The sequence below is a fragment of the Schistocerca piceifrons genome, chromosome 3, assembly GCF_021461385.2.
Source record: "Schistocerca piceifrons isolate TAMUIC-IGC-003096 chromosome 3, iqSchPice1.1, whole genome shotgun sequence".
In the NCBI taxonomy this organism is placed as follows: Eukaryota; Metazoa; Arthropoda; class Insecta; order Orthoptera; family Acrididae; genus Schistocerca; species Schistocerca piceifrons.
Genome location: NC_060140.1, coordinates 744644899 through 744672378, shown reverse-complemented (window position 1 = coordinate 744672378; position 27480 = coordinate 744644899). Strand labels below are relative to the sequence as shown.

Sequence of the window (27480 nt, the reverse complement as noted above, 5' to 3'; positions counted from 1 at the left end):
AAGGGCCATAAAAATAATAACTGCAAGTAGTGGCTGAGCTCATTATGAAGTGCAGTTTTAAAAAATTGGCATCCTTACTGTACCAAGTGAGTACATATACCAATACGTAGCACAAATCATGGAAAATATTATGTAATGCCACACTAACAGTTCTACAGGACGTGAAAAAGATTATTGAAAGACATTAGTTTAAAAGCCAGCTAAAAAGTTCTTCACAAGTAAGTAATGCATATGACACAAAGATTACTTAATGGACCCACAGTAGTGGATAGTAATGAAAGGGGATAACTACAGCACCTTGTCACATTTCAATACATGATTATGGTTTACTGCTTTCAGAAGGATCGTGTGTCAAGGTGTGTAATACATGATAGTAATGCAAGAGGGCTTAATTTTTCAGGTGGACAGTAGCACATACTTGAATATGGAGTCTCAAATTGAGGCTAGAGGCACAGCATCACCTTCTCAGACCAGGAATCATCAGTGTGCGTCTCAGCATGATTGTCCTTAGTGTGTGAGCAGTGAAGGAGGAAACTGTCTCACATTACAAGTTACCTGAAACAATGTGTGCATAGGTAAGGCACTGCAGCTGTTAGGGCACTGACCTCATATTCACAGAGACGGAGCTGTGTCCAGCCAACCTGATTTGAGTTTTTCATGATTCACCTAGATCGCTAGGCAAATGCCACGATGGTTCCTTAATAAAGGCCACAACTGACCATCTGTCCCGCCCTCTTAAAGCATGTTATGTATGCTGTGTTGTATTTTGGCCTACTTGTTGCCATTACATTATACTGGCAAATCCTATATCACTGCGAGATGATCCTTGGATGAATAAAGATATACAGATAAAATGTTCAGAATATAATTGGCCCACTTGCTATTTCAGGGTAACAAACAACTGTACTGAAAGTGTAATTTTATTGGTAAAAGTTATGAAGAACACTCCCCTTCCAACAACAAGTTACGAAGAACGCTCACCTTTCAACAATATGTACATTATATGAATCAAAACATTTGTCAAAGACTTACCATTTGTCTACTACGTTTTCTGAATTTACCGTGCAGGTTTAGTTTTCATGATGAAAAGTGTATTAAATATGGCACAAAAGTAAACATTAGGCTACACCATAGACCAATCTGTTGCCACAATGTATATTCCGTAATCAAATTTGCCAACTCTCAATCAAATTACGACTTTACAACCTAGCATTAGACCTTGAAAACACTACAGATCAAAACTTCCTGGCAGATTAAAACTGTGTGCCCGACCGAGACTCGAACTCGGGACCTTTGCCTTTCGCGGGCAAGTGCTCTACCATCTGAGCTACCGAAGCACGACACACGCCCGGAACTCACAGCTTTACTTCTGCCAGTATCTCGTCTCCTACCTTCCAAACTTTACAGAAGCTCTCCTTTCTTTCAGGAGTGCTAGTTCTGCAAGGTTCACAGGAGAGCTTCTGTAAAGTTTGGAAGGTAGGAGACGAGATACTGGCAGAAGTAAAGCTGTGAGTCCGGGCGTGAGTCGTGCTTCGGTAGCTCAGATGGTAGAGCACTTGCCCGCGAAAGGCAAAGGTCCCGAGTTCGAGTCTCGGTCGGGCACACAGTTTTAATCTGCCAGGAAGTTTCATATCAGCGCACACTCCGCTGCGGAGTGAAAATCTCATTCTGGAAACATCCCCCAGGCTGTGGCTAAGCCATGTCTCCGCTATATCCTTTCTTTCAGGAGTGCTAGTTCTGCAAGGTTCGCAGGAGAGCTTCTGTAAAGTTTGGAAGGTAGGAGACGAGATATTGGCAGAAGTAAAGCTGTGAGTTCCGGGCGTGAGTCGTGCTTCGGTAGCTCAGATGGTAGAGCACTTGCCCGCGAAAGGCAAAGGTCCCGAGTTCGAGTCTCGGTCGGGCACACAGTTTTAATCTGCCAGGAAGTTTCATATCAGCGCACACTCCGTTGCAGAGTGAAAATCTCATTCTGCACTACAGATCACTCTGCCACCACAACCAACATATCAGGGGATGACACATACCACATTCTAGCCATTTAATGGTATAAATCATTCCTTAAGCTCACATACTTAGCTTTACTATCAGCTCCATCTTCTGCCGGTCTCTTTGCACCAGCCTTCAATTCTTTCAACAGCGCCACTGACGTAACTTCTGAATTTTTGTAATTGTCGAACACAACGGAGACTTCATCTCCATCTTCTGTTATGTCTTCGATTGTTGCCTCGTAATATCTGTGAACAGATCACACAAAATCTGAATGTTTGTTGGGTACAAATACAAGCTGACACCAATTAAAAGTCGTTCGTGTACTGTACAATATAGTGATGAGTCCTACCAATAGCACATTTACAAAAACAAGACATTTTCATGGCAAATTTTTAAAAGCAATCAAATTAAATGGGGATTAATTTTAAATGAAGACAAATGCCTGCAACTAAATTTTCGATGACAAAATATATAGAAAAAACTGCCTGATACATTTATAATATGTTTGTCACCTGTGGAACAGGTCGAGAATCACATTTCTCAACAGTGATTTCTATGCAGAAAGGAAAAATGGGAAGTTGTGGAAAGGACCTGAATATTTCTTGTTTCATTAGTACCAGTTTCTGATCTCACCTTCAATATTAGGATGTCACTTAGGTCTGGCACATTATATGGCCGAAATGCAAATCAAGCTGACAAAATGACCTCCTGCAAAAGTATAAATTAATTCATAACAAGTGCATGGAACAATAAATATACTGACTGTACATCAGATACTGACATTTGGTCGGAATGCATACCATTTCAAACGTTCATTAAACAGTCTCATTTTAGCAGGCAATACTGGAACTGGCTGATAGCATCTTTTTCAATCATCTTCACCGGCAGACTCCCCTATTTCAGGTTTTTACCCACATTTAAATAACAAGACAATATTTTACACAACTAAACCTATAATTGAAATATGACTGATTATACATTACTAATTTTTTTCGCACTTACATAAAGCCAACAGTTTGTCTATTGATAACATTTCCACTACTTAAAAAACACACATAATTTGGCATAAGAGCTATAGATTTGACTACAATACTACAAAAATGCTGTCATAAATTCAGTGGACCATTTTTTAGTTTATAACAACAATTAATCTAGGTCCCACTCCAATTCCATTCCTGTTACTATAAGACTTAACACAGTAAGTAAATAGAACCACAATATTTCCTAATTTTAAAGACTTTAGAACAACAGAATTTTAAGTTTAAACTTACTGCCCATCTCCACTCCAAATTGCAAGACACCTATCTCCAACTTTCCAGTCCTTTCGAACAGGTACAATTCTGCTAACATTTGGTTCTTCAGCAGCCAAGAGCTTTGCTGTAAGTTCAGCTTCCTCTATACTTGAACTTGCTGTAAAAAAAAAAAAAAAAAAAAAAAAAAAAAAAAAAAAAAAAAAAAAAAAATGTTATTTTTCATATAAAACTCGATAATAAAATAGGCACAGGATTTTTTCTGAAGACATATTAATATATGAAAATGGAAGAAAGCATTAAAATTTTAATTCCTTTGTGGAATGTATGTGGTCATGAAACTTCTTGACATATTACATCTGTGTGGCACACTGGGACATCAGATCATACTCTTTGTTGCAGAGTCAGTTTTTTTATTTGAAACAAACTTTGGACAGCAAAGCAGCAATTTTCCCACTTTTATTTCAGCTGTTCATGTATAGCAATGTATCCAGAGGATTACCTGTGGAGTTTAGAAATGTAGCGCAGATACTGACAGACTGAAGCTTTGTGTCTTGTTACCTAGAACACTCAACTGGCACCTTAGACTTGTCCGTAAAATACAAAGTTTTCATCATGCCCTCTTACACAGTTTATAAAGACACAAAGTTTCATTAAATTGTGTTCTGTATTTCAGATTGAACGATTTCATTCGACAGTAATATTCACTAGCATTCCGAGATGTCTACCATAAATTATCTTAAGGGTGGTTGTGGCTTAAGTGTGCCACCCACTTTGCCCCTTAAATCTTAGGATTGTGGTGACAGCTTGATCTGCAGCACAGCCCAAGGTGTGTCTTTGCCTAGACAGCAATAATTCGGTTGCGAGTTGGCACAGCCAACAAAAGTGAATTCAAAACACAGGTTGTGATGACAACTGAAGTGTAATGGAGCCTCAAGTCTGTGTTAGGGTCACTTCAATTCATGTTACCATATTTAACATGCTTTTCATTATAGAAATTAAAACTCTGAGATAAATATGGAAAACTTATATGACGACCAAATTTTGGATGATTATTTTGAGGCATTATGTACATACAAGGGGGACCCAAAAGTAACGAAAGTTTTTCTCTGGTAGTTGGTATAATATTACTTCTGCATTCTCCCGCAAGATGCCTTTGCTAAATACCGAAAGTATCAGTTGCCATAGCAAACTGATGTGGAAGTCTTATTGCGATCAGTCTGTTTTTGTAAGCACTGTTTCACATGTCTGGCAATTTTTCACCGCCTGACATTAAATACCTACATGCTAAAAATCAGGTGCTATTTCCCATTAGGAAATCAACACCAGAAACTATTTCAGTGCTTCAGATAGCTTACGAGGAAGCAGCTTTGAGCCAGATAAGGGTTTATGAGTGGTTTACTTTTCTTAAAGGTGGTCAAATGTCAACTGAGGAAGAATTATGATTGAGAAGTCCCTCGACTTCCAGAATGGATGGAAACATTGAAAACATTTGTGTTGCTATCATGTTTAATCATTGTAGAACAGTCAGTGACTTGGGGGAAACAACTTTAATATTCTGGAGTTCATGCCAACGAATGCTGACTGAACAAGAAACATGTTGCAGTAAAATTCGTTTCACATATTTTTCCTGACAACCAGAGATAGAATCATTTGTACAGGTGCTGTGTATTGACAGAACAGTCAGAGGTTGAGCTAGATTTTGATGCAAAAGTCATCATGTTATGCATATATCCCGAAAACCAACCAACAACCAGTCAAAGACTCCATCACAAAGAGCATAAGAAGCAAGTTAGGAGAAATCCTGCGTGAAGACAATGTCTGTCTGCTTTTCGGCATCAAGGGTATCATCCATGATGAATTTGTTCTCCAAGATACCATGGTTAACACACATTATTACTCTGTCCAGTCAGATTAGTGTGACCACCTGTTAAACGCCTGAATAACCACCACCTTTTGCAGCATCAGTCACTCTGAGATGGGCAGGAAGAGTCAGTGAGATTCTGCAAGGTAGTGACAGCGATGTGGAGCCATGCTGACTCTAGTGCCATGGTCACCTGCACTAGTTGAGGTTCCATGGCACAGAGGTGGTCCCACAAGATTCTTGATGGCTTTAAACCTGAGAAGATCAGTGGCCAGGGGAGTATGGTAAACTCATTCTGGTGCTCCTCAGAACATGCTCATACACTGCAAGCTGCGTGACACATTGCACTCCCTGCTGATAGGTGCCATTGTGCCAAGGGAAAACCAACTGCATATAGGGTAACTGGATAGATAAAAGAAGATCTGTTCACCAAGCGGCAGCAGGAGAACATACATAAAGAAAGCTTTTATTTATGCAAGCTTTTGGAGCCAGTGGCGGCTCCTGGCAGAAGCGTAGAACGAGAAGGAAGGGGGGGAGGAGGGGGTGAAGGAAGACTCAATAGGTTTAGTAACTGGGATACATTTTGGAAAAGGGTCAGGGAGACCGACTGCATGGGATGAGAAAGATTCCTTCTCATCCCGTCCACTAAGCCTCCCTTCACTGGTGCCTGCATGATTTTTCCAAACTGTACCCCTGTTCCTAAACCTCACCAGTCCTTTTCACCCCTCTCGCTTCCCTTTCAACACTTCTCCCAGAAGGAGACATTGGCTCCCAAAGCTTGGACAAGTAAAACCGTTTTTTGTGTGTGTTCCCTGCCGCCACTTGGTGAGTAGATTTTTTGTATCTATCTAATTACATTATACTGCCAAAAATCGACTATTTTCATTGTTATAAACTGCATGTAGGGATGGACATGGTCTCCAAGGATAGATGCATGCTTGTATTGATCCACTGTGCTTTCCCGAATGGCAACATCACCTAGTGAATGCCACGGAAACATTTGCCAGACCATAACGCTCCCTCCTCGGGCCTGGACCCTTTGTTTTCAGACATTTCACAAGCAGCAAGCATTGGTGCTGTAGTGCTTCGAGAATTTTGTGGTAAATTCTAGAAACATTTGGCTCTCCACCAGCTTGAACACCTGATATTTTAATGACAAGGGTGAGAGAGCCTTTTTACTGTGCCACATGTCTGTGTGTGCAGGAAGGGCAGCTGTCACGAAGAGCCAGGAGCTGTGTCAGATGAGCGGCCCCGACAAGTAGTTACAAGCAGTGGCCTAGAAGTTATATCAAAACGTCCAAGAGTATTTGGATAATGTTCCATGGTGTGTGTGGTGTCACGAGGATTGTTACAGAGACAGATGAAGCGTGTTTTATGTAGAGACTTTTACTTTATGTCTTGACTCTGCCTGAGGCAGAACATATGTAACTTTATGAATGTTTAGTAGATTCTGACATTTATCTTGGAACCAGTTGGTTTGCTGGAGTTTGTAGAGAATAATTGTTACTTTGGGACGAGTCGAAAATATATTATTGTTGAACTGACAAGAGCCTACAAGTGCATAATTTATTTCGAGAGTATAGAGATGGTTAATAATAGTCCCCTTAACCTCATACAATCTTCGGAGCTGAATTAAACAGTGAAGGCAACGTAGCTGATAACGCAAAGAAGAGGATCAGCTGCACACACAATGTGTAAGTCAACTGGAAGAGACGTGCGAGTCTTGCAACCCAACACAGCATTGTCTCTTGTCGTCCAAGAAAGCATTAGAATGTGGCAACCGAAGTGACAGGACAAGAAAAAAGCGGGAATTTTACGACAGAAATCGAGATAAGAACATACTGTGTTGCCATAGCAACCAGAAGTAACAAGACTGAGAAACTGTTTCGAGTAATTGCGTGGTGTCCAATAAACCGAAGGAAGAAAGTTGTGAATGCAACACAATATAAGACGGGAAAAAGTAACAACGTCAAGAGAACGGAGAGAAGATCTCAACTTTTTGACTAAAGAGTTTTTAGTGTGGGGAGGAAGTATTTCTCACCCATACACATCATGCCTACGCCAACACAGTAGCTAACGGACGTCGACGCAGTAACCCGCCACCATTGCTGACTTCGCGTCCACTCGCCGATGCCGCAACCAATGTTTGACGCTGCCGGCGCCCTTGCTATTCACTGGCACTGATTCTACACCTGCTCACCAATGCAGCGTAAAATTCTATGGCGGGCAAGTGTGAAATAAAAAAAAAATTTATTATTCTTGTAAGAAGTGTTACAAAATACTGTGGGGTGAACTTTTACTGTGTAATTGGTATAACTGAAATTAGTATTACATCCTCACAAGAGCTGAAGTCTATAGAAATATGGATAGCTTAAAACAGGTCGAGGAGAATCAAGAACCAGCTACGACCATGGAAATAAGTAAAAGGGTGCCTGATGGGCCGGAGTTGGTAAAGGCTGAGTTGATAAAGTTATTCAAAGTCCAGGCCAAGTTTTTTAATGCTTTTAGTAAAGATTTAGATGACCATTTCAAAGCCCAGAAGGAATTTTTTAAAGCTTTTAGAAAAGATTTAGACAATAGTTTTAAGAAAAACCTAGACTTGATACACTCAATAGCTACTAAAATAGATACCCAGACTGAAGCTATAAAAGCCTAGACTAAAGTTTTATGTGCAACTAAGTAAAGAGGTAGACTCTGTACATTCTCAGTTACATGCCCTGAATGAAATTTGAAAAAGCCAAACAACAAACATAGATTCATCGTACGTCAAAGTAGACACTCAGAGCAAAGAATCTAGTAATCTGTGTGAAGGCACGATTGCTTTGAAAACTAAATTTGACGCTGAATGTAATAATAAAGAACCCGATCTCAATGAAAAATTAGAATCTTGTGAAAATGTATGTAGCCTAATATTAAATTTAATTCTGTATGTCAGGAACTGAATATCTTGAAAGAGCACAGATCGACCTAAGGAGTTAACATCGATTATTCAATCGAAAATTCCAGGTGTTAGTATACGAGCTGTTACTACATGAGCTGTCAGTTCGCAAATAAATAATGCAGAACAAAATTTCAAAGAAAAGATGGTCAACTTTAACATTATAAATGTAAGTAGCCTGGCAGAACTTTTGAGCTAATTATAGATTGAGAAATTTCCGAGAGTATAATCTCCGGAAACATTGTGACTGTTGCTTTTTCCAAACCTGATGATACTAACAAGGTTATGGATGAAGAATTCAAACTTGTCCATGACAAAGTAGAAAATAGAATAGCTTTACCTGATGTTGTGTTACCTAGTACAGTGGCGATTGTTTTGTTGTGGGGAGACTTTCACACAAAATGTAACAAGAGGTACTGGTATGGACTTGCTCAAGTGAGCTTAGTATCAGACCCATGGGATATGGGTGGAGTCATATCTGTTCCCCAGGGATGTTAACATTCTGTGTTAACGGGCGGAGTGAGGACCGTCGGATCCTCAGTTGTTTTCGGTGTTACTTCCACGTTAGTTTTCCTACACCAGATTCCCTTCAAATATTCTATAATCTATTCATAACCTCCTTAACTATCCCATCATGTTAGTATTTAAGTGACCGAATATGACTGCAAGATAGTGACTAATTTAAGAGGATCACAAATGAACCATGATCTCTAAACATGGAATGAAATGAATAGAAGATAGGACTAGTACAAAGGTAATATCATGATACTATTCAAGAAAAGTAATATCTAAACATAAAATGAACAGCGTACTTTATGTGTGTATGAAAAATAGTTTAAACTGAATGACTAAACAATTATGTTAGCATAGTGTTTAATTTTCTATTTTTATAGAGTAATTTTATACCTTTTGTGAGATTTAAAATAAATGGGAGGTTTTGTATCATTTTTGGAAAGGGTGGGTAGTTTAGGTACAAACGACTAACACTTCTCTCTCTCTCTCTCTCTCTCTCTCTCTCTCTCTCTCTCTCTCTCTCTCTCTCTCACACACACACACACACACACACACACCTACCTTTCAGACAACCCTCGCAGACAAGTGTTTCTGATTCTTCACCATTTGCCGTACCATAGAAGTTGCTAAGATCTTTCTTCAGGGACTTCAAAGGTGAAGGTGAGAATGTACATTCTGTAGGAGACGTTCAACATCATATCTCCTTCGGATTCTCACTCAAGTACCGGCAAAGTAGGGATCCTGGGAAAGGGGGGTGGGAAGAGTTTCCTGTCTTTGGGGCTATCTTCTTTCACTTTTTCGATCTTAGCAACTGTTTCTATTTTTTTTCCTTTCTTACTTCTCATCCGAGTACCGGTCTATCTTTCCCTCTTTCCATATGCATACATTTGTATCGCTGAAATCCTCATTCTGCGTGGTTTCCTATAACCTTCAACTTATTTCAAATAAGTAGGCTGAAGAATCAGGCTACACACAAAGCTACACTTAGACACAAACATGAAAATTATGGGTTAGAAACTTAAAGCGATGTTAGAACCTCCAAGAGATGTAGGGGAATAAAGACCTACGTACATCTGGGTAGATGCACATATTGTACGGTTGATACATGACAGTTCTACATCACCCCCTTTTGTTCCTTTTGTCACTTCTTATATAATTATACATAGGTATAAGAACAGAGACAGTTCTATGTCGCACAAGGAAATGTGAGAAATGATGAGCTAATGAGCATCAGCCAGGGAGGAACTAATGGTGATAATTATGTAGGAATATCAGTCGAATATTTGTTCTGACGATTTGTACGACAGCGGAACAAGTCTAGAATAAGGAAAGGTATGATATAGTGAATTCTATATAAATATGAGGTCTACTGAAAGCGCAGAAGTTGAAAAGTAGTGGAGGACTCTAGGGGATCAAATAAGGTACCAAGAAGTAAGATAGAAGCGTGAAGTGGAATTGACTTTCGCCAAGTAATATTTAGCAACAGAGTACATAAAGACGTATACGAGGGCAGTCAACTATGAAGCCTACTCAGGAAGGAGAAGGAGGGTGAACCCAGCATTTATTGGATGAAAAGGGCAGATAGGCAGACCCAAGAGAGGCTTACCTGAGCTAAGGGGAGGGATATGTAGTGCTTCGAGAATTTCAGGGTGAATTCTAAAAACACTTGGCTCTCCAACATCTCGAACATCTGATATTCTAATGACAAGGGTGAGAGAGTCTTTCTTCTGTGCCACACAGGTCTGTATGTGCAGGTAGGACAGCTGTCACAAGGAGCCAGGAGCTGTGTCAGATAAGCGGCCCCGACAAGTGGTTACAAGCAGCGCCCTAGAAGTTATATCAAAAAGTCAAAGAGTATTTGGATAATGTTCCATGGTGTGTGTGGTGTCATCAGGATTGTTACAGAGACAGATGAAGCATGTGTTATATAGAGACTTTTACTTTATGTCTTGGCTCTGCCTGAGGCAGAACATATGTAACTTTATGAATGTTTAGTAAATTCTGACATTTATCTTGGAACCAGTTGGTTTGCTGGAGTTTGTAGAGAATAATTGTTACTTTGGGACGAGAGTCGAAAATATATTGTTGAACTGACATGAGCCTACGAGTGCATTATTTCAAGAATATAGAGCTGGTTAAAAATATTCCCCTTAACCTCATACAGTCTTCGGAGATAAATTAAATGGTAAGAGCAACATAGCAGATAAACCAAAGAAGAGGATCGGCTGCATACACAATGTTTAAGTCAACTGGAAGAGACGTTTGAGTCATGCAACCCAACACCACACCGTCTCTTGTCGTCCAAGAATGCAGAAACACAAAGACACAAACAGGAAAAGTACAGTTTGAGTGCTTGTAAGAACCATCAAGTGTTGTAGGGGGAAGTGCGTGCACATGGTAAAGCATGAGCACATGGTATTATAGGTGATGGTTCTACATTGACTAATTCTAAAAATATATATGTATATAAATAAGAATGACTTGACAACTTGTTGAATAGTGGGGCTCTCTGATGACCTAAGTAAAGATGGTGTACCCTTTGATAACGTAAGTATAGAGGTATGGTAGGGAGGTTGAAAAGTAAAGGAGGACTCTAGGATACAAAATGAAGTATTAATGAGCAATACTGAAGAATGAAGTAGATTTTGTAATTTTACTGGATAATATTTAGTGATAGTATACATAAAGATGTATACTAGGGCGATGAGCCATGGGGCCTACTCACAAAGGATAAAGGGGGTGCACCCAGCTTTTAGCGAATGGAAAACAAAGGAAGATAGGCAGACCAATGAGAGGCTGACCTATACTTTGTGGGCAGGGGCACCATAGATTATAGGAAGAAGAAAGGGGTGTACCTACCAGAACAGCAGGAGAAAGGCTACCAATACATAAGGGATGAGTACTGTTCCCAAGGGGAAAAAGGCAGCATAGTGATAGAAATCACATATTTGGTGGAATTATTCATGTTAAGTTTGAATTCTTAATGCCTCTAGCTTTATTAAGATTTATGGATGTTGGAAAGAACAGGCTGATAAATTTTGTTCCTCCAGACTACAGAAAGCTGTATAGGATAGTACTAGTCCATATGAACAAAGGAAGGAGTAACATGAAGGATTAAAGGTAAAGGGTAAAATGTTTAAGGGTCCACAACAACTGGAATTCACGAGTGGAATTGAAAGACGGAGCTTATCCTGTGAAGTTCAAGAATTTATCAAAATACATACACATCTAGAATTATGAAGTAACTGAATATCTCAAAGAAGTGGATTGTTATTCAGTATGATGTCAATGTACATATTGAATATGTATAAAATACCGAGTGTTCGAGGTAAGGAGAGGGATATGTGGTGCCACAAGAATTTCGGCGTAAATTCTACAGACCCTCCGCTTTCCACCATCTCGAACACCCGATGTTTTAGGTAAGCGTGTGAGCAACAGGAGAGTGTCTACCATGCACTGGTTTTCTGTCTGCACAGTATGGACGTGTGTCAAGAGAATGCCACAAGGTGAATGGCTGATCGTTGTGGGCAAGAGGTTGCCTCACTCGTCACAGAAGTTACATGACCAGCACTAGGAGCAAGCGTACCTTACTCTGTGACGGTGCTACGTCAGTCATTATTGTGAACAGTTGAATGGTGTAAGAGAAAAGAAAAGACACTTGCTTTTACTTACTTACTTACTGACACACTAAAGTTGCGGATGGTGGACTTGTGAGAACCTTGAGAGATTTTTGGAACTATATTTATTGTAAAAGTAATCAATGGTTTCTGATGGACCGGGACTCACTGGATTTACAAAATAAGATTCATTCATGTGAAACTTATGTGGTGTTCTGTTTGTCTAAGTGAAATATAGTAGGATTGGTTTAAAAGTATCCTGATTGTATGCAATCATTTGAAGAGTAGAGCAAATTCCTCCAAACAGTATCATATCTTTGGAGAAGAAGTTGGGCAGACCGTCGCAGCCAGCTATCCTGAGAAGAAGATCAGCAAAGCACCTCCAAGTATGTCCAATGATGAAGGGGATGTGTCGAGTCTTGCATACCAGTACCACACTGCTTCCTCTAGTCGCCGGAAACCGCCACGGCACATGAACCAAGTGCCTGCTGCAGAGGCCTACACCAAACAACATTCGCTTAGCAGCCACTAAGGAGATACTATTGGTAGCACCTTTGGTTTATCTGCATAGTTAGTTGCTCAATAGTTGCACATGTGTTCGCTGGTACACATCTCTACAGCTGTCATTCACCCCTGCCATCTGTGGCCCATGGTGCAGCACAGTTGCAAAGGCAATGGTTTTGGATAGTGCCATTTTGCCATGCGCCGAATACTTTAACAATGGCAGCATGCAAACAGTTTACAAACTTAGCCATTCTGTAAATGTTTCCACTCTTGGCCCAAAAGCGAATGATCATTCCCTTTCAAACGTTGGATAAATCACTCCTTTTCCACGTTACGACAACAACTGCACAGTTTACTGCACCCACTTGACACGATTTATATATACTCCACTGCTAATGCTGCCAACAACTGTCTGTGAGTGGTTATTTCACGGTGACATCGAACTCTAAGTGATGGTTACATTAATGTGATTGGTCCATGTACCTTCAAACTGCTACAATGATTAAGTGAAGCAGAGAGATAAGAACAGCCCACATTGTACAGGAGACAGGCTTTTTCACCACAACAATGCCCCTATATATGAAGCATTGAGCCTAGGGCAGTTTACAGTCAAAAACCAAATGAGAATGGTTTCTCACTTACCCTACCTACTGGACTTGGCCCCATCTGAATTTTATTCCCAAAAATTAAGAGAAACCTAAAAGGCAAGAATTTTCAACATGAAAACTCAATGGAAGCAGTAAACAGTGCAACTTCAGATGAGTTTAAAAACTGTTTCCACCACAGAAAAAAATGTTGGGACAAGTGTTTTATTTCTTATGGACACTCTTTGGAAGATGTTTGAAGTTCTGAAATGTTCTGTCGAGTACATGATTTTTCAACAAACTCACTATTTTTGTGACCCTCTTGCATATTGTACACAAACAATGAAAGATTGAAGCAGGGAGTAGACTAAGTACCATGGTCCTTGGAACTTGCCTAAATCTCGAGAAAGTACAATTCTAGTAGAAAATGCTTTAAGATGTGGCAGTCATTTTCTGCACTATAATAAAACTTTAGCCCTGACCAAATTTCTTTATTAACAGGGTTGCCACTAGTTTCTTGAAGTGAAAGTCCCTGATTTCTAGGTAAGTTCTAGCATTTTCCCGACAAACTTTGAGATCTCAAAGATAAGTAAAGACAAAAGTTCACAAAAAAAAACCAAACAAATAAATAAAATATAAGGACTTTTTTTTCCTCCCCCCGTGTGAGCAAAAATCTTAAGTACTAACATCAACATCTTTTATAATGAACTAGTTGGAGAAAGCAAGCCAAATAGTATGTGTGTTACATTAACACCAATGTTATTTCAATAAAAACTAAACACATCTGTTAACAAAAGTATGTATTTCCTTGGAATCACAAGACAGATTTAAAATACCTTCACTGATGTCAGAAATAACTTCAGAAAAGAAGTAGGCCTCTTGAAAGAAGTGTATAAGACAGTGAAGAGTTGTGAAAACCAACACAATGGATGACTGTCAGTAAAATGTTGCTGCTATTATGTTTGTTATTGTCTGTTATTACCCACTATGTTATGTCTATTATTTTAGAAGTACTGTGTGATTTTTATTTAGAGAAATATACTATTACATAGCGTACAAACTGTCAGCGACTGCCACAATATTCTTCTTCTTATCGTCCATATTTTCTAACATATAAACTATTTTCGAAGTGCCAAAATGTACTACAATAAATAAAATGTGTATAAAATGCCGCACTGTACAGTCAGAGTTGCCCCAAGTTTCCCTAAGTGAAATTCCCTTATTTCCAAACAAGTCTCAGCATTTTCCCTGACAAATTTTGAGATCACAAGGGTAAGTTAAGACATAAATTGACAATCTGTCTTTGCAGCTACAGTACAAGAAACAATAGTGCAAAGGGGAAATATCAAAAAAAAAACTTGCAAGCAGATGGCACTTCCTGATGTGGGCAAAAATCTTAAATACTATCATCAGCTTCTTTTGTAATGAACTGCTTTTAGAAGGAGAAAACAAGTCAAATGGTATGTGTTTCATTAAGACCACTGCTGTTATTTTATCCCAATAAAATAAAACATGTTCTGTGACAAAAATACGCATCTCCTTGGAGTCGCAAGACAGATTTAAAATATTCCCGAAATATTTCAGAAATAACCTCAGAAAAAAGTAGGAGATTATAAGATGGGGAATAATTGTGTAAAGCAACATTGTAGGTGACCGCCTATAAAATTTGGTTCTACAATGTTCATTATTCTCAGTTATTACCCACTATATTATATCTATTATTTTACAGGTATTTCTGATTTTTCTTTCTAGAAACACATGATTATATAGTGTACAAACCACCAGTGACTGACAATTTCCTTCTTCTTGTCATCCATACTAACACATGTAAGTGGCAAAATGTACTAGAACAAATAAAACATCTATAAAGCGACACATTGTACAATGTACTTGCGGTGAGACAGTCGCAATACCTGAAATCCATTGCCCATGGCCTCTGGCCTGCTGAGAAGCACCACAGTCCTGGGTCCACGGGTGAACCACGAAAATCTGCTGCATTATGCCACACACAAACTGACCCACCCTGTGGGCAGATCGATGAGACTAGATCCAACAGGCAGGGCCTGCACAATTAGTGGGAACCAAATGGCTTTAGATCAGCAGGCCCGATCCATTACAGATACCCACAAAAATGGCCTGTGGTTTTGGCCTGTCGTGGAAATTCACACATGTAGCCAGGTATTCATAAGCCACAGGCAGCATGTTGATGAAATGAGACCACAGTGATCAATCCATGCAACAGATCATGTGTTCAAACACAATGAGAATCAATAATAATACAGACAGGCAGCAACTCACTGTAAAGATGTTTGCTGAGCCAGAGACAGGCACAAAGAAAAGACAATCATACTCTTATAGCTAAATGTTCAGTCATAGCATTTGTCAGAAAATGAGCACATATTCACATAATCACTCACACACAACTCATGCACAAACGACCGCTATCTCCGGCCATTGCATCTACAGTCTCAGAATCAGATCCAAGCAATCCACTCCTCATGTCTCCCTGCCTCTCACCGGCAACCGCTAGGCTAGCAGTAAGAGGTGGTGGCAGCACCGACTGCAAGATGAGGGGAGTGGTAGGAAGGGGAGAAGCGGTACTAACGAGGGAATAGGGAAGTGGTGCATGTACTCTGGTGCATCCAGCCAATGACAATGCATGACACTTCAGTTAAAAAAATCATTTAATCTATTGAGACAAAAAACAAGACTTTTCCAGTGTTTTACTTTCTGAATTCCCCGACATGTTTGAAATTCCCTGATTTCCAGAACCTGTGGCAATCCTGACGATGTACTTGCGCTGAGTCAGTCGCGATTCCTGAAATCCATAAACGGTGGTCTCTAGCCTGCCGAGAAGCACCTCGGTCCTGGGTCCATGGATAAACCACGAAAATCCATCACACTCTGCCACACACAAATAGACCTGGCCTGCAAGCAGATAGGTGAGACTAGATCCGACAGGCAGGGCCTGCACATTACTGGGAAACAATGGGCTTCAGATCGGCAGGCCCGATTCATTAGAAATGGCATGCGGTTTTGGGTCATCACAGAAGTCAATTCATGTGGCCAGCTATTCATGTGTCACAGACACCATGCTGATAAAATGAGACAGTGGCAATCAATCCATGCAATAGACACCTTTTGCAAATAACCCGAGAATCAATACTAATGAGAATAAGTAGCAGCTCACCATAACGATGATTGCTGACCTGCCGACAGGCATGTAGAAAAGACAATCACACACTCACAACTAAACCTTTGTAAGAAAACGAGAGCACACATGGATTCACGCAATCACTCCGACACAACTCATCCACACATGACCACCGTCTCCAGCTGCTGCATTAACAATCTCTGAGAATAAGATCCAAACAAACCTCTCCTCACACCAGCCTGCCTCTCTTCGGCAGCTGCTAGGCACTAACTGCAAGCTGAGGGGAGTGGGAGGAAGAGGAGAAGCAGTGCACGTTCTAAACTGCCCCAACCAGTGACGATGCGTGACATCTCAGTAAACCAACCATTTCATCTACTGAGATTTTTCCTGTTTCTCTTTTTTTTTTCAAATTTCTGATTTCCCTGACACGTTTAAAATTCCCCGATTTCCAGAACTTGTGGTAATCCTGATTAACTTTCATTAATCCTTACGTGTTTTGGCATTACACCACTTTCAAAGACTCTAAAAAAGATGTAGCACAAATGAGAAATGAAGCACTGGCATTCAATGATGTATGTCAAGCATACATCAAGAACTACCAAACAGAATACAACATGAGTGTAGCAGAGCTCTCACCTACCCAAAACTCGATTGGAATGCACTCATCTTGGAAGTAAGAGCTATGCCAGATGCCACTAATCTCTACGGCTGTTCTAATACGCAAAAATACGTATTCTTATGTTACAAAAATAATTTAACATTTTACTAATCCAAGCACATTAACTTATAACATATGTTTGATGTCTTATTTGTATTTTTTATGTTTAACGTACAGAAGACATTACCAGAGGCTACCACCTGTTATATGTTTTTTGTGTGCAATTTATATGATAGATGGCGCTGATCTACAATGATGCCTGCCCTCACAATGAATATATTACATTTCAACAGTTCAAAAAGTTATAAGAATACGTTCTACAACACTTCATTTAAACGCAAAAACAGCACATTTTGTTGTACAAACTGTGTGCACAAATTACATACATAAAAAATAAAAATAAACAGAGCATGAAAATGTGAAATATAAAAAAGCCAAAGCTAATCTATTTAAGCACAATTGGAAGGCCCATAAGGACATTTTTCACCATGTCACACTGCACATTGATATGTCACAAAAGAGGCAAACTGTCAAGTGCCTCTAATCTAGAATGCTGTCATTATGAAAATAATGAGCATATAGACAGCCAAAATCTTAAATCACTCTCCTATTACATTAGTAGATCTTTTCCATAAGAAAAACATGGTGCTGGATGCATTTGGGTAAAATTCATGTAAAACAATAAAACAAAACCTAAAGCACTTTACATCAACACAGCTAAAAAACAAGGGTGAAGTAAATCATGCAGAAAATGATAAGGATAGTTTCAAATATTATGTAAAAACCTCAGTGTGTGTTATATTGCACTACCTGAATGCACATAGATCATAACAGCAAAGCAACATAAAATGTGTTCTGGGAGACCATCTCAGATGAGCGTGGGATAGACACTACTGGTGCATACCATGGTGACTCAGACCTGAAGTTGGAATGTATAAAGGTGTATTACAAGAAAGCATCAGACGGAAAATATGATCGTGACATTGTTGCTGACCGGAAGCCAGGCACAATGGACACTCTATGAACTGGGTCACTGGGCCAGCCTTGATAATTTTTTTTTGTACAGAATGGAACAGGCAACAACTGGCCAAAAGGACACTATGTGGACTGTGCTGAACTGCAGACACTGTGTTCGATGTTCTGTGCAAGGAAGCAAAGAACTGAGATTGCCTACACGGCATCTACAACCCATTCATTATGAAGTGGCACAGGATTTGAAATTGGAACTCCCTTTATTTGAAAACTATGTGAAGAATACCCTGACAGGCTCATGAACACTTACTGAGTTGTCCCTTCACCTACAGTTTCACACAAAGATGATACATTTAATAAACACTGTCTTTTGCAGCCTAAAACTTGCAATGCCAACATATCACTTTTTACCTCTTTCGGTGTCTGGTGTTAAAACTTGACTGAGGTTTCCTGGTAAGCTGAATTCTGACATTCATAAGCTAGCTGTCAACTTAACACCTTTCCCTAGCCTGCCTTAATGTCAGACTATCCCTTATTTCCTAGAGTTCCCAACAGTACCATGCTCTTCCTGCACATGAGCCTACCTAGTAAATGTTTGTTGCAGAAACATGATGGCTACTGAGCATTCCTTATCATAGTCCATTACCTCATTCTGTCTGCAGTGTTCTGTGGTCACATATCCACGAAAGAAGTTGATGATCAGATGCTGGACATCCACAACAAGGACAGCAGTTATGTTTAGACTGTATCCCAACAATGTGAAGACAGTAGTCTGTGACATTCCACCTAGACGACAAAACGGCTGCTACATTTGTTGGTAACTTCACAGCAATTTGTGGTGTCTTTTGCGTGTCAAACTCATGGGTGGGAGTTTGAGAGTATTAATGCTATACTTTGTATCCACACTATTTTAGCCACCAGCTTAAAGGCACCTAGCTAACCCAAGTTCCCTCTCATGAAAAAAGGACAGGTATACACTCGCGCACACGCGCACACACACACACACACACACACACACACACACACACACACACACGCACGCACGCACGCACACACAGATATCTGTGTATGTGCGGATGGATATGTGTGTGTGTGCGCGCGCGAGTGTATACCTGTCCTTTTTTCCCCCTAAGGTAAGTCTCTCCGCTCCCGGGATTGGAATGACTCCATACCCTCTCCCTTAAAACCCACATCCCTTCGCCTTTCCCTCTCCTTCCCTCTTTCCTGACGAAGCAACCATTGGTTGCGAAAGCTAGAATTTTGTGTGTATGTATGTGTTTCTATCGACCTGCCAGCACTTTCGTATGGTAAGTCACATCATCTTTGTTTTTAAATATATTTTTCCCGCGTGGAATGTTCCCCCCCCCCCCCCCCATATATACACACACACACACACACACACACACACACACACACACACACACACACACACACACACACATATATATAAAACCTAAAGTACCACACCAAACTTGTATTTGTTTACCACTTCCATTCATCTTCTGTTGCTGCTACAAATCGTTCATACCACTGTCTTCATTTATGACTTGTTAGTTATTTTTTGTGTGTATTGTTTTATTTTTAAGTTTTTGATTTTTTTTATTTATTTAAAATAGCCATATCAGAAAATGTCTTCATATAATGACCTTTGCTGCACATCAAATAATGGAATAAAAAAAGGTCAACTTATTTGGTGATTACATATTGCATTTGTTACCTCTACAAAGGCTTTTGGCAACTGATGATAAAAGCTTCTCCTCATCCTCACTGTAATCACTGGAGATAAAAATGTGTCTTATGATACTGCAAACCAAAATACCTAAAGCAAGCCTTCTGTTCGTCTTAATCTTTCGACGTGCTTTAGGCTGCCTTGGTGTCACAATTTACGTGCATTCAGGTTGCACAATATAACACACACCAAGGTTTTTACATAATATTTGTAACTCTCCTTTAAAATTTTGTGCAAATTTACTCCCTCCTTGTTTTTAGCTGTGTTTGTTTCTTCAAAATACTTCATTTTTTCTTATTGTTTTATATGAGCTGTACCCACTGACAGCCCTCTGTTTTGATTACAATAAGGATCTACCAATACAGCATAACAGTGTGGTTTATGCTTTTGTCTTTAGGTTGATTGCATACTCATTAGGTTCGCCAGTACAGCACTCTACATATAAGGCACTGTATGGCTGCCTTGAAAAACAGCATTACCACTGGGGAACAAACATACCATGGTATGAACTTCAACAGCCAAAATCATCACATAATCCTTGGCAGTAATGCGCCCTCACAATGTAATCACAGAGCCCATGGAATACCATGATATGGCTGTCCTAATTATCACACAACCCTCACAACTTTTCACTCTTGGGATGTAAAATTGGCCAGAAGTTTAAAACTATATGAAGCAAGACTCATTCACCAAATGACTTTCTTCCATTGCTTCACAGTCCAGGCTTAAGGCTCCAGTGTCACATCTTCCTGACACAGGCATTTGCATCACTAATGTGTGGTCTTGTCATTCCAGCTCGCCCTGGAATTCCCAGCTTATGCAGTTCCCTTCATGTTGTTTTGGTGTCGATATGGTTCCTGAGTGTGATGTTCGGTTTCTCACAATCCTCTTCAATGACTGTCAAGACCAGTCAACACACACTTTCATCGACTTGTGACTTAGTGGATGAAGCCTTTCCAGTTTCCCCGTACGCACAACAAATCTTTGATACGGTGCCTCTTGAAACACCGAACACCCCCTCTACCTTGGTTATGGAAGCACCAACAATTTGCCACATTCAAACTCATTTATCTGTGACATACTGCATTCACAACTACATAGAACACTGTTCTGACCACAACAGACCCCTTAACTCTGCGAAGGGCAGGCAAAACTGTAACTAACAACATTCGTAGACGGTTTCAATGGGCGGTGGTCACTGTGGCTTACCACATAATATTTTCTCCCTTTACCGCTTAGGGGCCAGTAGACTCTCTGCCAACCACCTAATTGTTGCCTAAAATGCCGCTAGATGGCATTGCAGGACTTCTGCGCGAATTTTTGCCGCATATCAGAACAATAGTTGATACTTCTTCATTGTTAGCACTGTTCTTGGAAGCGGCGTGCAGTATTCTCTGTAGCTCTTCTTTATACGACTATTTTTGGTAAGTAATTGCTTGTATTTATGTGTTGAACACATAAAAGTCTACGTGTAATGTAACTTTAAATTGAAATAGAATATTCCACGTTTTACAGACAAATTTCTGTGTGGTTAGTGCTGCTAACCACCGCTCTTCTGCTCCACCCAGTACATTTTCTTTGTCTCCATCGAATATGTCTAGCCGAAAAGGAATAACTGAGGACGAATGTTACCGAATTATACTTGAAGAAATATCTTCTAGTGTCAGCAGTGTTGACAGTGATGGAAATGATCCCACATTCCTGACAAGCTGTGCAAGTACTAGCCTTGTGTGCAATCGTGTGGTTCTAAATTTAACCAGTTGTCTTCATGGAAAGAATCATTATTTTCATGGACAATTATTTTACATGATATGATCTGTTCAAGGACCTAAAATCCAATGGTGTGTACGCTTGTGGAACAATAAATCCCAGAAGGAGAAACATACCCAAACTCAAGGAGGAAACGGAACTGGAAAGAGGGGAATTCGATTACAAAATAAGCAATGATGGCATAGTAATCTGTAGATGGCAAGATAACAGGGCAATAAACTTGATTTCAACATGTCATTCACCATCAGATGTGTCCACAGTAACTCGAAAAATGAAAGATGGAACAATAACCAATATCACTTGTCCAATTGTATTGAAAGACTACAATTCCAGTATGAACTATGTGGATAAATTTGATCGACTAAAGCCAGACTATGCTATTGACAGAAAAAGCAAGAAATGGTGGATGAGATAGTTTCTTCACTTTTTGGACTGCAGTGTGACAAACACATTCATTATGCACAAAGAAATCAAAATGGAGCAGTTCTCCAATAAAGACTTCCGTCGAGAGGTGTACAAAATATTGTTGGCTCCAAAAATAGCTGCAGTGGCAGCTAATTTTGCTTCTGTATCCCAAAGCAGTATAGCAACCCAGATCAAATCACACAAACCATACGTAGACGAATGTATTCACAACGAAAGCCGTAAACAACAACCAATTCACTCATCATCTACAATATGCGCAGTTTGCAGTTGAAAGAAAAACCCAGTGCGAACAGTGTGGATGTGTTCAGTGTGCAATGTACGTTTGTGTCTGAGAGCAAGCAAGAACTGTTTCAAGAGATACCAAGAAGATTAAAAACTAGTTATTTCAAAGTTCAACCACCAAATAACAAATTTGTATACTGTAATGGGGTGGTGGTTACCTGTAGTGACCACATTTAATGTCGATATTTTGTTGTTCTTTAAGTGAATTTTTACAAACTCAATGTATAAAACATGTCAAGACACTAAAACAAATGTGTTACAAGTAAAAAAAATTTGAAAACTGCAAATAATTTTTCTTGCCCCTCTATGGTAAATTTTAGTGGTGTTTACCTGCCCCTCAAAGAGTTAAACATACTGACGACATCGCAGAGGTGCCATTTGTGATCAAATACAACAGCGGATTGTGCAGGCTTGCCTAGCATCTGTGTTTTTCTCCAAGCATGCACTTTGCACAATTTTTCCGATTTTTGTCCAACCACTATATTTTCATGCTCTAAGCATTTTATATTATTATGTATGTAATTTCACACACAATTTTTACAACAAAATGTTCTGTGTTTTCATTTAAATGAAATATTGTAGAATGCATTCTTATAACTTTTAAAACTATTGAAATAATATATGTTCATTGTGGGGGCAGGTGTCACTGTACATCAACGCCGTCTATTATGCAAACTGCACACAAAAATCATACAATAAATGTTAGCCTAAAGCAATGTCGGAAATATGGAAGCGTCCGATCCCACCCGTCTGCTTTGACCCATGACGTCACAAATATTGCGGAAACAAAAACAAACACACACACTTTCCACAAGAAGCCTAATGACACTAACGGGACAAGCGCGGGAAATGGGGTGTTTTGGGTGGGGGGCAAACTAAATATAAACAAATTTAGACGCATTGCGTAGCTACAACGTGTAAGTGAAGACAGCCATGCACGAATACCCACCCACCTCCCCAGCGGTCGTAACCCCTGCAACCCATAGAAGATAAAGATGCTTCACTAGCTGATTAGTGTTTTTTGTCTTTAAAAAAAAATCTCACGGGATAGAACGTACAGATCAGAAAGATAAATATAATAAACTAAAACAGAAATTCGAGGAAACATAATTAAAATAAGTAATAAGTGTTTTTAAATTAAAAAAAAAAAAATCTCAGGAGATAGAACGAACAGATCAGAAAAGTAAATAAAATAAGATCAAACAGAACTGGAGACAGCCACACTCAAACCAAACTCCGCGCCGCCACACACGACAACACCCTTACGTCACGGGTCAAAGCCAACGCGTTGGATCGGACGCTTCTGTCGACCCGCAATGTCTTCTGTAGTTTTTTAAAAGACCACAAACTTAAATAGGACACTAAATGTATAAGTTAATGTGCTTGGATTCATAAACTGTTAAATTATTTTGGTAACAATAATACATATTCATTGCATATAAGAACAGCAATGTACTTTAAAGCACCATCTGGGGTAACTGCTCTTCTTAAGAGCATTCCAAGCAGTTTGCAGTAACTCTTCCTGAATGTGACTGACGAGCTACTTTGCAGTAATATGTTTTGGGCTACACGCATAAGTTCTGCTTATTCTATTTGATTGTTCCCAGTGTATGCTGCACCTTTCTTAGAGCATTTGATAATAGTATAATGCCTAAACATGTACAGATTAGTAAAAGTTAATAAGGAATCATGGTCAAGACCAAACTTGAACTGCAGCCTGACAACTGCAATACTTCCACGACAGGATTTGTCACTTCCTTGGACTGAAACGGTAAGGCCACATTTAATTTCCAATGGTCATATTAATGTACAGTGCTTGTGACAGTAATTCATAAAGACACCTAGCCTATATCAAAGTTCCGATTTTTAAATACTGTAACTTTTGATAAAATACTGTGGATAAACAGTGTTCCCACAAGACGTACAAATCTTATTGACTAAACACAAAAGTCAAAGCAAAGAAATAACTAAAAATGCATTTTAGCTTTATTCAGTTTCATTTTAGATGATTCATAAATGCCAACTACAAGGACTTCCAGTGCATGCCCTGTGGAGCATCTTCATTTATCTGCATATAAATTGTAATATGCAGCTGCAAAACGGCATTTACAACAACTCCATGGTGCGTCTTGTGAACAAAGTAAGCCAACAATATATTCTTACAAGTGGGACCTTAGATCTTATGCAAATGGAATCTAGTTATTTTTGTTTGCCCTTTTCAGTTAGAGATATAATTTTGTTTTGTTTATAACACACCATTTAGGTCTTGTGCACAGCAGCTTAGGTCATGTTGTTCACTATATCAATATAGGTCTAGTGGAGATGGTGAATTTATTGAAGATACTGTTGTTTTGCGTTCCTGACTCCATTTTTTATCAAGATAGTTGTAGCAGTCTGATCAATTTCATTGTGATTGTAATTGTTTGTTGACCTTCTGCACAGTTCACTGCACTTACAAACATTGGTAATGTAGTTCAATGTCTACGTTAGACTCAATGATGCAATTTGGTAAAAGTGCTCTAATGGGGTCTACCACTATTGAGTTTGTGGTGATGTTGGTAACAACTTGTATGATGAACGATGGGATTGGGATACAACGAATCACGAGATGACTGTTGGCTGCGAATCAGTAAGCCCATTCGTAATTTCCTATGGTTCCTAAATGACATGAGCTGGTATTTCGATCTATTACGTTAGAATTTACCGCATCGTCAGAATATTTGACAGATTCGGAAATACGGCAAATGATTTCATGCAATGATGATTGTGTATCTTGAGATATTAAATGTCAGTCTATTACAGCACTCTTATCTTTGTGCTGAGATTCGTTGTCTCTGCCAAATCACAATGAAATTGTTGCCTCCACCAAACCTAGGGTTTGGGCGTTGCTCAGGTCAGTCTGGCAGCACATGAAGTTTTGTTATCACACTTCACAATGCAAACAAATTTCTTCAGTTTTTACCATCCTCCCCAGATTAGTTAGATTCAATTATCCGTACTAGCCACCATAAATGATCACGTGATTATCTGCGAATATCATCAACTAACTGCCAAAAACAGCATGCCACACAAGAACTGCATACATCGTTAATTGCACTTTAGCCAACATTTTGGCTGTGATTTGACATGAGCCAATGAATGTGAATATGTAATGAATGTTGTAAGAAACAGATCTGTAGCATAATCTTGCATTGAAGGGCACCCTATAGTAAATGCAATTTTCATAGTAAATTCTAAAACTGCTAGCCAAAATCAGATAACCTGTATTAGATAATGGACGAGTCTCAACAGTGTTTCAATGCATATTATGTACATAAGCTAGGATATGATAAATGAAGAGAGAGATCCACTACCTGATTTTTTTATATCATATCATCTGTAGCCCAACCCAGACTTAGGGTGCCACGTCCATTCTTTTTTTATGCAAATGCACATTCCATAGTTACATGTACACTCATTTTGAAAAATCCTTATTTTCAAACTGCTGTCATACATTTTTAAGATGTTTAGAATAAGAATGAACCTGCCCAAATGCCCTCTGTCCTTGGAAGGGACCGATAGTTGGTCTGGTTTTCTTCTTTTTTGTTAATGTTTTCATGCAGTTACTGACATCATCCCCTAGTTGCTACCTGAAGTTTGAATTTCTGCCGATTGCAGCAGGATCGCATTTCTTATTAACCCCTAAAATACACTATGTGAACTCCGATTTCTGTAAGCAGGGAGTGAAACCACGCAATTTCTTGGGTCAATATTAAGGATTGTCAAAGTTTTTTTTACAACACACACACACACACACACACACACACACACACACACACACACAATTTCTTCATCAATGTTCCGATTCGACAAAATATTATACATCATGAACGTACACCAACATGGCAGAGCAATAGGCAGTATTCACTGTGATAGTCTGATGCGAGGCATGACAGCTCTCTCCAAGTCGCATCACTTTAGTACGATTTGCTTAGCTTAAAGTGTAAAACAACTTGTATCGGAGTCCACCTATATTAGCGACTAGAACGATATTAGGGAAGGCTACAACTCACTAATGACGACAGAAGCCAATCGTCAATTGCCAGTTGCCACTTCATGAAATGTCATGCAGCACACGTTCGTGCCACAATCAATCAATACACTAATCGTGTCCCTACACAAAGATAGTTTTAAAAATCCACTCTGTTTCAAAATACAGTACAGAACTTACCGGCTGATTCTTGGGCAGCTTTTAGTTCGATCAGCTGAGTTTTAATTAGATCTCTAGTTAGTTCTATAACCTCCTCTAAATCGACTTTCAACTTCTTAAGTTCTTCATTATCAGGATCTGTAGTCAGAGCAGCTTCCACCTACAAACAAAATTTATGCTCAAGCAATATCAACTACACTACATTCTGTATGATTATACACTCATCAATGCGATCAACACACCTGCTGCAGTTGCAACTTGTAATTCTGGAGATTTCCTTGGAGGTCGTCCGCCATTTTACGGCTTAATTGTTCGCAAAACTTAAGAACTGACCACAGGTATTTCTAAATGCATACGGCAAATATTAATATCAGCACACAGTGCTATGCTTACTATACACCCTATAATAAAATTTTTCCCTTTACTTTTTTTTTTTTCAAAGACGTTTCACTTCACTTCCAAATGTTGTTTTTTCGTAGTCAGAGATCCCGTCGATTACACATAGGCAAAGGTTATATACACTGTCCACGAATCCAAACTAGTTGCAATCCGGAAGACCTGACTAGAAAATATGTATCATTTATTACAGCATATTATTCAGATCTATCATCTGATTGCAAATATTGCGTTACTAATATCTCCATTGTTGATTGGTTTTTATTTAGTGATTTCCATAACCTCTCGAGGAAAATCAAATAAGCACAGTTGTAGGAAAAGATTTTTTCGTTTCATTTATTTGGTCCATTTGATTCATTAGATACTTAGAAATTTTTGGAAATTTGTGGTAAGGACTATGGAGCCAAAATGCTTCGGCCATCGGTCCCCATTACTTACTTGAATAGTATCTTCAGTATAAGGCAAGTCAAATTTGAGAAAGAAGAAGACAGTGTGTGTGTGAGAGAGAGAAAGAGCGAAAAAGACAAAATTCAGTTTACAGACAATCGTAAGTTACAAGTCATCAAAACATCACAATTTGAATTTAGCCATTATTACATGTTCAATTTACAAGGCAGTTTTTTACCATTTGGAAATTCTTTTATT

At 39.2% G+C, this 27480-nt stretch overlaps 1 protein-coding gene across 1 annotated transcript in view; it reads right to left on the bottom strand.

Annotated features, from left to right (window-relative positions):
* LOC124789785 (survival of motor neuron-related-splicing factor 30) overlaps positions 1-26914 on the bottom strand; it is a 36678-nt gene extending 9764 nt beyond the window's left edge. Inside the window, exons 1-4 of the mRNA XM_047257252.1 lie at positions 26682-26914; positions 26461-26599; positions 3261-3399; positions 2073-2234 (exon numbers count right to left, since the gene is read on the bottom strand). Coding sequence (XP_047113208.1) covers positions 2073-2234; positions 3261-3399; positions 26461-26599; positions 26682-26735 — 494 coding nt within the window. The 5' untranslated portion in view covers positions 26736-26914. The remainder of the gene's footprint in view (positions 1-2072; positions 2235-3260; positions 3400-26460; positions 26600-26681) is intronic.
* Between the last annotated feature and the right edge of the window lie 566 nt (positions 26915-27480).